The sequence below is a fragment of the Primulina huaijiensis genome, unplaced genomic scaffold (assembly GCF_012295235.1).
Source record: "Primulina huaijiensis isolate GDHJ02 unplaced genomic scaffold, ASM1229523v2 scaffold40239, whole genome shotgun sequence".
Taxonomy (NCBI): domain Eukaryota; kingdom Viridiplantae; phylum Streptophyta; class Magnoliopsida; order Lamiales; family Gesneriaceae; genus Primulina; species Primulina huaijiensis.
The window spans coordinates 70,909-84,345 of NW_027359504.1; the positions used below are offsets into that span (position 1 = coordinate 70,909).

The 13,437-nt window shown below is 37.0% G+C and overlaps 3 protein-coding genes across 5 annotated transcripts; 1 reads left to right on the forward strand and 2 right to left on the reverse strand.

The window, feature by feature from the left end:
* Positions 1-651: 651 nt before the first annotated feature.
* Positions 652-3,885, forward strand: LOC140969122 (pectinesterase 31). 2 transcript variants are annotated; one of them, XR_012173892.1, is made up of 6 exons: positions 652-1,174; positions 1,688-1,765; positions 2,324-2,511; positions 2,590-2,763; positions 3,140-3,384; positions 3,722-3,885. XR_012173892.1 is itself a non-coding variant. In XM_073430376.1 (5 exons), exons 1-5 carry the CDS (start codon positions 827-829, stop codon positions 3,300-3,302), a joined length of 951 nt encoding a protein of 316 aa, XP_073286477.1. In that variant the 5' UTR covers positions 652-826; the 3' UTR covers positions 3,303-3,402. The 2 variants fall into 2 exon arrangements, 1 of the variants encoding a protein (XP_073286477.1); XM_073430376.1 differs by lacking the exon at positions 3,722-3,885 and having other exon boundaries at positions 3,140-3,402.
* A 150-nt stretch (positions 3,886-4,035) lies between these two features.
* On the reverse strand, positions 4,036-6,130 carry LOC140969123 (vesicle transport v-SNARE 11-like). The gene is made up of 5 exons (XM_073430377.1): positions 5,873-6,130; positions 5,480-5,538; positions 5,207-5,395; positions 4,660-4,830; positions 4,036-4,354 (listed from the first exon to the last, which is right to left on the reverse strand). The coding sequence occupies exons 1-5, from the start codon at positions 5,964-5,966 to the stop codon at positions 4,202-4,204; spliced, it is 666 nt and encodes a 221-aa protein (XP_073286478.1). The 5' UTR covers positions 5,967-6,130; the 3' UTR covers positions 4,036-4,201.
* Positions 6,131-7,123: 993 nt separating this feature from the next.
* On the reverse strand, positions 7,124-13,005 carry LOC140969148 (ARF guanine-nucleotide exchange factor GNOM-like). Of its 2 annotated transcripts, none has more exons than XM_073430411.1 (3): positions 12,827-13,005; positions 11,526-12,338; positions 7,124-10,979 (listed from the first exon to the last, which is right to left on the reverse strand). In XM_073430411.1, exons 2-3 carry the CDS (start codon positions 12,249-12,251, stop codon positions 7,338-7,340), a joined length of 4,368 nt encoding a protein of 1,455 aa, XP_073286512.1. In that variant the 5' UTR covers positions 12,252-12,338; positions 12,827-13,005; the 3' UTR covers positions 7,124-7,337. The 2 variants fall into 2 exon arrangements, with proteins under 2 accessions (XP_073286512.1, XP_073286513.1); XM_073430412.1 differs by having other exon boundaries at positions 11,526-12,486.
* Between the last annotated feature and the right edge of the window lie 432 nt (positions 13,006-13,437).

Genomic DNA, 13,437 nt, shown 5'->3' on the forward strand with positions numbered 1-13,437 from the left:
ATTATTAAGAGATAATGGCAAATATTTTTTAAAAAATTAGTACAAATGAAAGTGTTTTAAAAATATGATTGAATATTATTATATGCAATCTGGACAACTTTGTGATGGAGAAGTGATATTTCTAAAAGAGTGGGTCTCATGTGAGACCGTCTCACGGATCCTAATCTGTGAGACGGGTCAACCCTACACATATTCGCAATAAAAAGTAATACTTTTAACATAAAAAGTGATATTTTTTCATTGATAACCCAAATAAGAGGTCCGTCTCACAAATACGACCCGTGAGACCGTCTCACACAAGTTTTTGTCATTCTAAAATATACACAGAAAACACTTGTGCAATATGGCTTTTAAACACGTACACCGTAATTTCATTCTTACTACTTTTATAATAAAATGTGAGACTTTCTTTAATTTATTTTACATATACATAATTACCAACTTTTTATTATACCTTCACTTTTTTTATACCAAAGTTTCTCCATTTAGGATAAATAAAAAATTTAAAAATAATAACTTATTTCAAATAATACAATTCTAAAATAAATTGTTTGTAAAATATTTACTAATTATATATCATTAAAAAAGAATATTATTTTAATATTTATATTATATTATTGTAATGTGTCAGATAATCAGTGCAAAAGTTCCTTGATACCCCCGTCATCTTCTCTACTTCCCTAGATCTCACTATATCTATATATGCCAGCACTCAAAACAGCGGAAACACAAACTTCAATCTTTCTTGTTTTCCCACAGATTCTTGAGTTAACTTCATTCTTCGCTAAGTTTGCCGGGAAAAATTCAAAAATATCTGCCGCCGCACATGGGTTCCAGGATAATTACTGTGTCCCAAGATGGCTCCGCCGATTACCGTACTGTGCAGGAAGCCATAGACGTTGTGCCGCTGAGCAACACGTGTCGGACGGTGATTCGTGTGGCTCCCGGAGTTTACAAGCAGCCCATTTACGTGCCCAAGACGAAGAACTTTATCACACTGGCCGGGATTCGTCCGGAGGAGACGGTGCTGACTTGGAACAACACGGCCTCCAGAATCGACCACCATCAGGCGCCGCGTGTGATTGGGACCGGGACGTTCGGGTGTGGGAGCACGATTGTTGAGGGGGAGGATTTTATTGCTGAGAACATCACTTTTGAAAATTCAGCTCCCGAGGTGAGATTTCCCTTTTCCTGTTTTGCTATTTGTTCTCTGAATTCTGCGTAAACCCAACATTTCAATGATTTGGACCTTGATTGTAATAATGCCCTTTGTGTTCAAAGATTTTATTTTTAATCATTCAATTGCTGTAATGATTCTTACCAATATGTGCTGCATCCATGAAATGTTTATGTTTTCTATCTTATTTCATAAGATCAAGATAGTGTTCCTGAGTTTTTTGACTTGCAAATTTATAGCCCCTTGTCCGAGGACTGAATATTACCCAATTCGAATAGGTTTATTAAGCTTTGTTCTTGGAGTTTTTTAGCACTTTATTAATAGTTTGTTTTCGACAAGCTAGTTGTTGGCAAGGCCTAGTCTTTCTTAAGCAAGCACCCGTGACAAGGGCTCAGGGGTGACAAATTTGTTGACAAGACATAAACTGGTAGATCATACGTGTTCTTGTATTGTTATTTAGCAATGATCTGAAATCTTACGTTCTATTAATCTGTTGTATTATTTTTCAAGGGTTCAGGGCAGGCCGTGGCCATTCGAGTGACAGCAGATCGATGTGTCTTTTACAATTGCAGATTTCTAGGCTGGCAGGTTTGTGTCGCTTCTCTTATTAGATGATAAAGTGAGATTGAAAATGTTTTGCTATAACTATCAGGACCGCCCTTCAAATTGCCGCCTGCTCCCCTTCAAAAATCCACTTTCCATCATGGTTACGATCTTTTTAAAATGGTTTATTGGCGAAAGTATAGACTTTTTCACGGAATCTGTCATTTAACAACTTTAAATTTTTATTGATGATAAGCTAAGGAAGTTGGACAAGAAGTAGAATAGGTTACTCTAAATTAACTTTGGAATGTGATTAATAGTGAATTGAGATCTTTACTTGTTATATTGCATCCACTAATATTACTGATTAATAATGAACTATCTTTAATTGTTTTCATATTTGCGCTAATCTTTATGTTGAGTGAGAGTGACAGTTCTCTAAAATGACTGCTCCACCTCAAATTTTTCAATGATCATTACACAACTAAATTTAGTATTATTATTACATAGAGTAACAAATAAAGAAGTATAGAGGAAAATATTATATTTGAATTGATGAGATTATAGCTTTTTTAAATTTGACAAGCTTTCAAATGTATGCAGGATACTCTGTATTTGCATTATGGTAAGCAGTATTTGAGTAATTGCTATATAGAAGGAAGTGTAGACTTTATTTTTGGTAATAGCACTGCTCTTTTGGAGCACTGTCACATCCACTGCAAGTCTCCTGGTTATATAACCGCTCAAAGCAGAAAATCGTCCCAAGAGACGACTGGCTACATATTTTTAAGGTTTGTAGCCTCTTAACATTGAGTCTGTGATTTGACGTAAAATGCACGAAAATTGCTATTTTTTCTTCATAACTGCAGATGTGTGATTACTAGTAATGGAGGAGCGCAGTACACCTATCTTGGACGGCCTTGGGGACCGTTTGGTAGGGTGGTATTTGCTTATACTTACATGGATGATTGTGTTAAACATGTCGGCTGGAATAATTGGGGGAAGATTGAGAATGAAAGAAGCGCTTGCTTCTATGAGTACAAGTAAGTTTCCCAGAATTTAACCTACCACGAAGGACTGTGTAAGAAAGTTGAAAAATCGATCTCTTGTAGAATACATACAGGACCAAACCGGTGGTCGAGCTAGAGGGATGCTGGCCAGGGCCGTGCCCATTAATTCCAAATTCTTTAATGATATATTTTTTGCTATGCGGAAAACAAGAACAAAAGTGATTTCAATTGTTTCAAATTGTAGTTCCTTCTGTAGTTCCGTAAGATTTGACCAAATGGGATACGGGGTTTTTTAGTTTTATGTTTTACTGTCGTATTGCCTTGAAATTTCTAAGAGCGGCCTTTTCGAGCTATGTTATCTTTGTGGTGTCACTTACACAGCTATGGTGTAAGATTGGGTCTGTTTCAGGTGCTTTGGGCCGGGTAGTTGTCCCTCCAAGCGCGTAACTTGGGCGAGAGAATTGATAGATGAGGAAGCTGCGCAGTTTCTTGCGCATAATTTTATCGACCCTGATCCACAGAGTCCTTGGCTAGCCCAGAGGATGGCTGTAAGGATACCATATTCAGCCTAGGGCGTGTGAGATGAGATTAAAGCATCTTATACATCTGTACTTGAGCATTCCATTGATTGAGGGTTTCCTAAATTTCTTGTATACTAGTGTATCGACGCACGTTCTTGTACAATATTTTTTATAATTCATTTAGTTTATATTTGAATGATGTAAAAATAAGAAATAGTGAGAGACTACAATGTAGTTTTGATATATAAATTAATAAATAAATAGAAAATAGAGAAAAAAAGAGTAAAGTAGGATTTGAACCTATAACTTGATGTTTAGGAAACAAAAGATCTATCTACTAAGCTACATGTGATTTGCATTAAATTTTTAACACTTTATTACTATATATAATTATTAAAACAGACTATGACATCAAAAGTTAGTTATATTTTTAAGGGTTTCAAATTTAATGATATAGTATATAAGTATAGATGTGAATTTCATGGTTTTAGTTTGGCATGTTGAATTTATGCATCGTACACCAGGGATTGTAGCCGAGCTCTTTTCTGTACTAATCTTTCCGTAGGGTATTCACTCGAGTGCACTGGACATGACCCTGAAATTTCAACTGTGTAAATTATTATTGAAAATGGAATGTTTAAGTTATATAATAGTGTTTATCTCCCAAAAGTTTGTGAATGACTCGATTTTCCTTGCATTTGGTCCGTGGGAACTACTTATTTAAAATTGATAAAACTTGTAACTTCACGAAGCACCATCATAAAACCTCAAGTTTACCAGGTACTACACGATGCAATTGTTAGTGAAAATTTAATAGCAACCGCACAACAATAATCCAAGTACACTCGTATTTATCCATCAAACAAAACCTCGATTACTCGAATCATGACAAGATACCAAAAAGGAATCTTGTATATAAAATTCCCAGCCTTGAAAATAACCGGTCTTGGTTACTTGAAAAGTTTGAAATACAAAATCACAGCGATAGCAATGACAAGTACTGTGACTAGTGAACCGATGATCCACTTGTTTCGGTCCATCCTCTTGTATATGGAAGCCATAATTTTCTTGCTCCTGCTTATGTTATCATCGACGCCATACAACTGGAACAGAAAGGTGCATTATCAGTACTGCTTAAAACAAATCCAACACTGTATTTAACTCTCAACAGTTGCATCACTTCGATTTTACTCCCATAGTCCCATAGTTTATTAGGTAACATTTTAGAGAACAAAAAATACACAGAGTGAGAAGCCTTAATAATAGAAACATAACTTGGTTATACTTCGGTATTTTTTAAATTTCTCAAAGTTAAAGCATTTTTCTCCCATTTAAAAAACGTGGTTTCTTTTCTGAATACATAAAAAAACTGCAATGCAGCATTTGATGTTGAATTTCATCATAATACTGTGTCATTGGCACGTTGGAGAGACTGTCGCTGCTGGTGTAAATCTTGAAGGAGTGAGACACCAAGCTCCTCTGTCTCCAGCATGACCTTTCTACTTTCTCTGATCCTGTTGCTAGAGGTGTTCAATCTTTCAGTTGACATTAACAATCTCTCCCTTTGATTCGCCGATGCCTGAAAGAGAACAGCTTGAACCTGTTAAAACTTTTTAAAATCTGAGGGTGGTGTAGTTAGGGCCAGAGTCAGACCATATATGGCAATTAAACAAAGAGCTCCAATATGGGAAAAATAATGTGTTGGTTATCAGACAGTTTCCAAAATCCATAGAAACGGTAATGTAAAGGTCGAGTAGCTTAGTTGGGCTTAAGCTTGAAAAATTCTACAGACATCAGTGACCAAGGTGAGGTAAGGATTGGCTTTTCTGACATGTTTCGGTTCAATAAATGAGGCAGAGAAAGACAGAGAACCAAAACAACAACGAAAAAATAACTGTGAAGAGAAAATAAACAGAAAAATCGAACTTTCATCTTCCTATAATGTATATACATACTGTCAACGTATCTGCCATTCCTGCCTCCAGCAACCCATCTCGGGCAGCCTGGTTTAAGTTAGTTGATTCAATTCGCTTTACTGTAGTTTTCAAATTGTTTAGGTCAGATTTAAATTCTCTCAGTTTGGCAAGAAGCACTGCCTTCACGTTTGGTTGTAAACCACGGGCCTCAAGATCCATCTTCCGAATCTGTAAGATTATTAGCCAATTTGAGAGAGAACCCCAAGAGAAACACAAGAAAATAAATAATTTGGGCAATTAATCGATTCATACCAAAGAATCTGCATCGTCAAGTCCCGCTTTTATTTCAGAAATCTTTTGCTTCTTTCGTTCTGCAAATATATCATATTTTGATAGCTTAGCAATCAGTTTCCGCAGCTAACATAAGCAAACTTAAAAATACAAACGATCAGGTCTAATCCCCAATTAATCTACCGTCTTTCATTGATGACATATACTTTCAACCTAAATAAAAAATCGATAGTGTCGATTCCATCCCCTCTCCTCTCTACTTCTAATGGGGGAAAATTGAGAAAAATAACTTCTCATCGTGCAAAAAATTATGGATTTAGCAGTCCGTAGCGGACATTGAATCGCGATTACATGAATTCAATTGAACAAAAACAATTAACATGATTCCAAAATCGACAAAGGACTTGAGCTTACCTCCATCGAGTACGCTGGCCGACGAGCATTTCTTCGCTAAATTCGCAGAGAGCTCGCAGTATTGGCGCTCGTAACCGTCGAACACATCGCTCATCGTTGTCGTTCCGATTAAACTGAGAGAAAATGAATTTTTAACCTCCGATCGAAAGGTCCGACGATTATGAATGAATTCAATAGAGAGAGGGAACCAACGGACTGCGAGAGATCCGTTCTACAATTTCTAATGGTTAATTTTATCACTTAAGAAAAATGTGCTTCGAATTTTCAAAACGACATCGCATGGTAATTTTATAGGAAATTAGCTTGTATGTGAGTGATATTATTTGAAATCCATGAATTTCGATTATATTTTTATTAATTATTAATAATGTAATAGATTAAATTTAAATTCGTAACTTATTTATTTACATATTAGTTATACAAAATATAATAAATTTTAATAGTCTACAGTGAAATTGAAATTTATACTAATTAATATGAAATATTATATAAACATGGAAGAATAAATTTGATGTTTATGGTCTTGTTTATCTAAAACTAAAAAAAATTGACTATATTTGGAATCCATAGATTTGAAATTCATCGATCAAACACAACTTTATATAATTGCAACAAAAGTATATTTTTCTCTAGACAAAAACTTGTGTGAGACAGTCTCACGGATCGTATTTGTGAGACGAATCTTTTATTTGGGTCATCCATAAAAAAGTATTACTTTTTATGCTAAGAGTATTACTTTTTGTTGTGAATATGGGTAGAGTTGACCCGTCTCACATATTAGGATCCATGAGACGGTATCATATGAGACTCACTCCTTTCTCTAAGGTGGAGATTGATCTGTTAAAATCGGTTGTGTAACTTGAAACTTCAGTCACAACTTTGAGATTTTGGTACCATATAAAAATCATTTTCAGAAACGAAGAAGATGGGAAAAAAATGAAATGAACATGCACGTGTCATTTATTGAAATTATACATGAGTGATCACATCATTGATGGTAAAGAGTGACTTTTTTTGTATAGATTTAAATTAGTGAATTTTTAATAGAAATTATAAAACTCACTAATTTTTAATAGAAATTATAAAACTTTGCGATGCCAACGAAATAGGTAGAAATAAATTTTCCAAAATTGCAATCATGGACATTAGAATCGGCACGAAAGTTTCCAAATCGTTCAAAGAAAGCAGTAATAAATGGAAACAAGAAAAGAATGAAGATGATAATTAAGCTTTGAAAAATATGATAATCGAGAAAATCAACTCCCAACTACGATGTTATGTTATACTCAACACTTGAAAATTGTTATTGTACAAAGGACGTATGATGATGAACAAATTATATTGTGAAAAGCTATAAAATCCTATATCAGCATCGATGCTGTAAATGAAGCAAAAAAAGACGCAGGAAAATTGGACCTCCCCTTCAATAAAAAGACCTTACCTTCGGATGGAAAAATAACTATCCTCAGGCTATGGTTTCATTTGGTGAAACGACCACGTTTCCATCGGGGAGCGGACTGCATCCACCTTTGGGTTGTTTTTCTTGCAACTTTTCCATTTCTTCTCTGGGGAAAACTTCAGATTGCAAATCAGGGGTGATATTTTTAACGTGCAGCCAAGTAAGCTGCCAAAAGCTGTCTCCCCCCACAGGATCACTCGGCACAAGAATCCCACTTGTCTTCATGACTAGGACTATGTTCTTGAGGAGCTCAGGAACTAATTCATGAATCTTCTCGCTTCGTTTTCCTCTGAATCTCATCTTCACGTGTTTTTCCATGCAGCTAAGAACCTTCAACCAGAGTTGGTAGAAAGATGTTGATTGTGAGATATCTTGCAGGGATTGTAGAAATGCTTTGGCTAAGACCTTGAGGGATAGAATAATCGATCCTTCTATGCTTCGATAGTCCTTTGGAGAACTTTGTTGGGCAGTTTCCAGTAGTTCGTCGAGCAACGTGAAGATCACTGGATCAAAACATTGTATCCACATATCAGTCGTTACACGGATACCATCTGGGGCCAAGCATCTTTGTAACAGCATAATAGCATGATTCCTGACCTCTTCTCTCGGATCCAAACATACTTTTCTCAGCCCCTGAACAAGCCTCATCCACATCTCAAGTATATCCTGAGATATCTTTATAGCTGTCTCCTCATTCACAGTTTCCTTGGTTTGGTTAAACCACCTCACCAGACAAACAACTGAACCAGCCATCAGGTCTAAAGACCTCACTGAGCGATCAACTTGACCTACGCGGGACTCAGCAAACTGCCTGGCAGCATTCAAGCAAAGCATGTAATTTGTAGGCAACAAGTGAGCCCCCTCAGACATGACATATGATAGGGTCTCAAACCCAGCTTCGGACGCTTCTGGATGTCGAGCTGTGATGGAAAGTAAAGATATGATTGTCCGCCAACCAGTATGAGATCTTATCTGCATAGCATTTGCTTTCACGAGATGCATCACTTCCTGTGTGATTTGTTCACAGTAAGCATCAGCAACCCGGGCATCAAGTTTCAACACTAGTTGCAGAGACTTGAGAAGCTCATCAGTGAGGTTTTCTTTGTAAGGAAGCAATCGCTGGCAGATACGAAGGAGCCCAAAGACAGCCTTCTCTACAAGAGTACCAGGCATTACAGATGACTGAACAACATTGGCTATGTGCTCATGCAAGTTTTGCCATAAAAGCGTGATTCTGTCCCGGTTGTTTAGAGTGATTGCAATCAGCAAATCCAGACAAAAAACAGCTGTCTCTTCATCTTCGAAGGAGCTATTACCTTTGAGAGGACGTCCTGCTGCGACAAGGGCGCAAACAAGCTGCGATAGAGAATCTGCTTGCAGGAACTTGCTCTCAGCAAAAATGTTATCAATGTGACAATTTTTTACTGTCTGTAGGGCAACATGACGAGCAGCAAGTTGTTCTTCCGAGGGCTGAGGTGCAGGTTCTTCTGCATCAAGAGATAGAAGTAGGCTGAATCTGCCTATAATGCCAGATGATTTTCTTGAAGGAATAATTGCTGGCACCTGAGATGCAGGTGATTCGGAAGGTTTCACGTGATCATTATCAGGATAAGACTCCAACTCATCAGTAGCATCCCTGGCAAGACGAGCAGGAAGAAGGCCCATCTTCTGCAAACTCAAAATGCAATCTAACATGTTTCTCCAGCCTGAGCGAATATGGTCACCGTAACAGTTAGCAATGGTAAAAACTCCCACAGCTGCCATCCTAGCTTTTACATCATTCCCAAAAATAAGAATTGATTTTTCATTAAAGAAGGGATTCAACAAGGTTGTAAATTTGCAAAGAGACACAACCAAATCATCCAATACTTTACCAAAACTGTAAGCGGCAGAAAGTTTAGCTATGGCCAAAAATCCTTCAACACACGACTGCAAAACACTTTCCTGCTCTGCGTGATCAAATACCACAGATATGGCTGCAACTGATGGGCCAGACAAAATAGCAAACATGTCATGGTCAAGGTAAGATCCACGATCACAGACAATAAAAGGTGTTGCGTGCTTTGCTCTGTGCAATAAACCAATCCAATGACTTCTTGTGAAAACTGCAACACCTCCTTGATCTGGAAACATACGGATTTCGTTTTCACAGATAGAGTGATAAAGATCAGATAAAAAATCTCGAGGAAGATCATCTCCCCCATTGATTTTCCGGTTGTTGCGAATAAAATCATCTTCACTCATTTTCTTCTTGACCTGTGCGTTGTGTTGATCCGTATTAAGCATTATTAAAGAATATGACAACAGGAGAGCAGCATCTCTGTTGGCCAAAATATATGGTGATTGCTCATAATAGCTCTCGGAAAATGCTTCTAGCACTCTTTGTATCTTCTGAGATTCGCCAGGTAATTTGAAAGCTTCCAAGAAAATGCGCAAAGCAGTGTCCAAATTCATGTCACGAAATTCAAATGTTCTTGCGAATTGATGCAGCACTTGTACGCAAAATTCATCATGACTCCCCAGAAAATCACCAATGAGATTTTTATCCAATCCAGTTGTATATCTGAAGAAATATGCTACACTGACGGGGTCTAGCTTGCTAGGCAACAAATGTAATTCTTGAAGATATTCCAGGCCTTTTTTGGGATCCCTGTTAAAGTGATCAACACCAATCATTAACTTCCTCTTTATGTGCTTCCTGCTATGTACAAATGGAACCCAGTGATGAGGTCGAACATAGTCATTACATTTAGCTGTCCAAAATGGCTCATAGTCCTGAAGTTCTAGTGAGGGGGAGGCCTCCCCAAAACCTGATGAATCTTGACCTATTCTTTCAGCCATACCCTGAACCAAGGCAATCAGACCATCCAGCGCAAGGGTGTTCATTGCCGATAAAGGGCTGTTCACCGGAAAGGCACTCTTTGATAACAGGTTGGCAAGGTCTTCGAACACGTTAATGCAAGATATGTCACAATCATAGTTGACATACAATTCGGTGACAAACATAGGTTGCCTACAAAAGTCGACAAGAGCCTCCATAGCAACCTCCTGTTGTTGGTAAGAAGCTCCATACTTGCTTTGTGAAATTCTAAACAACACACCAGAAATAAATTCTGCAAGCTGTAGTCTTAACTTAGTTCTAAGATGATGATAAAGATTGAGAACAATGCTACATACTGTTGAAAGAATTAATGGACTCATTGACAAACCAAAATGCATCAGGTTGTATAGTAATTCCTCCTGTATCAACGTCAATAATTTAGGATGAATTCCAAAAGAAGCCCCACCTAACTCTATAGCGGAATTAATCAAACCTAGAGCAAACAGAGGAACATCTTCATCATATGCTATAGGATTTGATCTGGGACCAATATCTATATTCTCCATCACGTTTAAAAGAGAGCACAAGAAATGGAATATTTCAACCATCGCTGGAATCCCGTAAGGATCTGTCATAGAAGAATCAGCACTCAAGGAGCTAATTTTTCCATGAACAACCTCTGTTGTTTTCTCGTTCGTTTGTACTGCTACTGTATCCATTGGAACATCTGAAGAGACTGCAAGAGGCTCATTGCCTGATTCGGAACTAGGGTAACCATTGACATGTTTATTACCCTGCAGAGACTGAGTATGTGCAGCCACAGCATCCTGCAAGTTAAGTAGAATTGCACATGAACGGAGAAATAAGAAAGTGGACGGATATCACATTTTTTCAAGGAATTACAAAATTGAGCAGCACTGCAGTAACACGTTCACAAGTGAATGGACGAATGAGAAAGTGGATCACGGTCACAAATTTAGAAGAATACAGTTGAACTAATAATCTGAATCATACAGACAATAATTGACATTTCTTGAATAATTATTTTTAGGCAAGAAAAGTTTCATCAAACATGAAGAGTTTCACATAACTTTAAAAATAAACTTTGATTTTAACTACTAAAACTACCTTTGAAAAGTCAAAATTCCTGCATCTATACGGGTATCCAAGCAAAAAAGCATATTCTATTCATAATTTAATTTAACCCAATATTTCTCTCTTCATATCCTATATGGAAAAGCAGAATTCCACTTTATGATACAATTAACAAATATAAATTTGACCTGGGACCAATTTTAACAGAGTGGCAGACATCCACAAGATGTAGATCTAATAAACGATGTCTAATAAAATGACAAGAGCTCTTCTGTTACCTCTGTGTTAGACAGGCTTCCAGGTGCCAATCTGTGACGCTTGCCATCTATATAAGGAAGGTGTGAAAAAATACACCTGATGAGTTCATGCATCGTGTGACGAGATATCCTTTGCAGTAGTTCACTTTTCGAACTTGCCTGATGAACTATCCGAAAGCAAGTAGTCAAAATCCCACATACATGATTATTGTTCAAGCTAACCGATGCTTTAGTTTTCATGCATGCCAAAAGAACTTGAAGAATCTTCATCAGTGCAACTTCCTCAGAAGCAGGATCAGTCACCTCAAAACGGCAGCTTGTCACAGCATCAACAATTAGATGTAAAGCATTATCTATATTAACAGTTTGTGAATCAATTATATCTAAATTTAAGATTTTGTAAACAGATGATAATGCAACACCAGTAATTGGTGCACCAGTTTCATCTGATTTAATGACATCCAAAAACGGCTGAAGGTACAGGACTGGATCAACACGATGCCAATGGTTTTGCCAAGAAAATATCTTTTTCCTGAGTTCCTTGAAAGATATAATGAGAGAATGCTCCATCTGCTCCTCAACAGCAGCATAATGAACGCCCCATCTCACATTTCTCCTCATCACAGCCAGAACAGCACCAATTTCTGAATTCAAAATACATGCTAAGGTACCACCAGATGGATTGGAAAAACTGTTCAGTTTCTCAATCAACTCATCAACTTCCTGCTGCCCATTAAGAGCATTCATGCTGATCCTGCTTATTTAAACTCTCAGATACTTCTGAGTGACGCGCACATGAAGAAAGCCCACCAGCCAGGCTAAATAATTCCCTCCCTAATTTTACAGAGACATCAGTACGATTGACTTACAATGAGATATGACAGTTAGACCACCAAAAACAGGTTCAACAAGATTCCATGTAATATTGAGCATTCTACCGAATGAATTATGTAACGAGTACAACTACTTTGCGCTGATCAGCCTGTAAATGAAATATCAAAAACAAATTTTACAAAAACTCAGGAAATCAGCTAGCAAGAGCCCAAACCAAATTTTCAAAATGAATCTCAATCACACTTGACTGCATTTCTGGAACGAAAATCAAACAAAACAGAAACAAGACCCGTATAGCATCGACTGGCAGATCTACACCAATCGGAACCTAAATCCAACATTCAAATGAACTCGCAGCAAGATCTATTGCATCACAAATCCACAAAGCAAGATGCAAACAAATGCAATAAGATTAATCAAGCGTGAGCTTATAGATGAATGATTCATCACCCGTAGGAACAGATCAAGAATAAAGGAGATACAAGTACCAGATCAATTGAAGATCACAGCGAGGAGCTTGTAGGTGTTTGATTTTCTTTCCCCGCAGGAGTCATCTCCAATTCTCCATCGCCGCTACTGCCTGCGGACTCAGAGGGGGACAATTTTTGCAAATCAAAAATTTCTCTTGGTCAAATTAATCTTTTAGTCGTCAGCACTTTGCAACACGCTTCTAGTTTCGCTTATCATTTTGACTACGTTTTATACGTTCATCGTGCACCGTGATCTTTGCTTTCAATCTCCAGTTTTAGTCTATGCTACTTCCGCAGATGTTTTAAGAAATAAATACGATTGAAATTAATATTTTGACATAAAAAATAATATAAAAATTTATGTGTGACTGTCTTTTAGATCGATTTTGTGCTACAGATATCTAACTCGACTCGGCCTATGAAAAATATTATTTTTTATGTAAAAAATAATATTTTTTTTCATAGCATGTATGGTATGGATCGATTCATCCCACATACTTAGATTCATGAGACATACTCAAACAATAATATTTTTCAGTCAAATCAACATATATTACACAATATATTTTTGAGGTATGAAGTATTAATTTTCAATTAAATCAACATACATTACACAATATTTCTTTTAT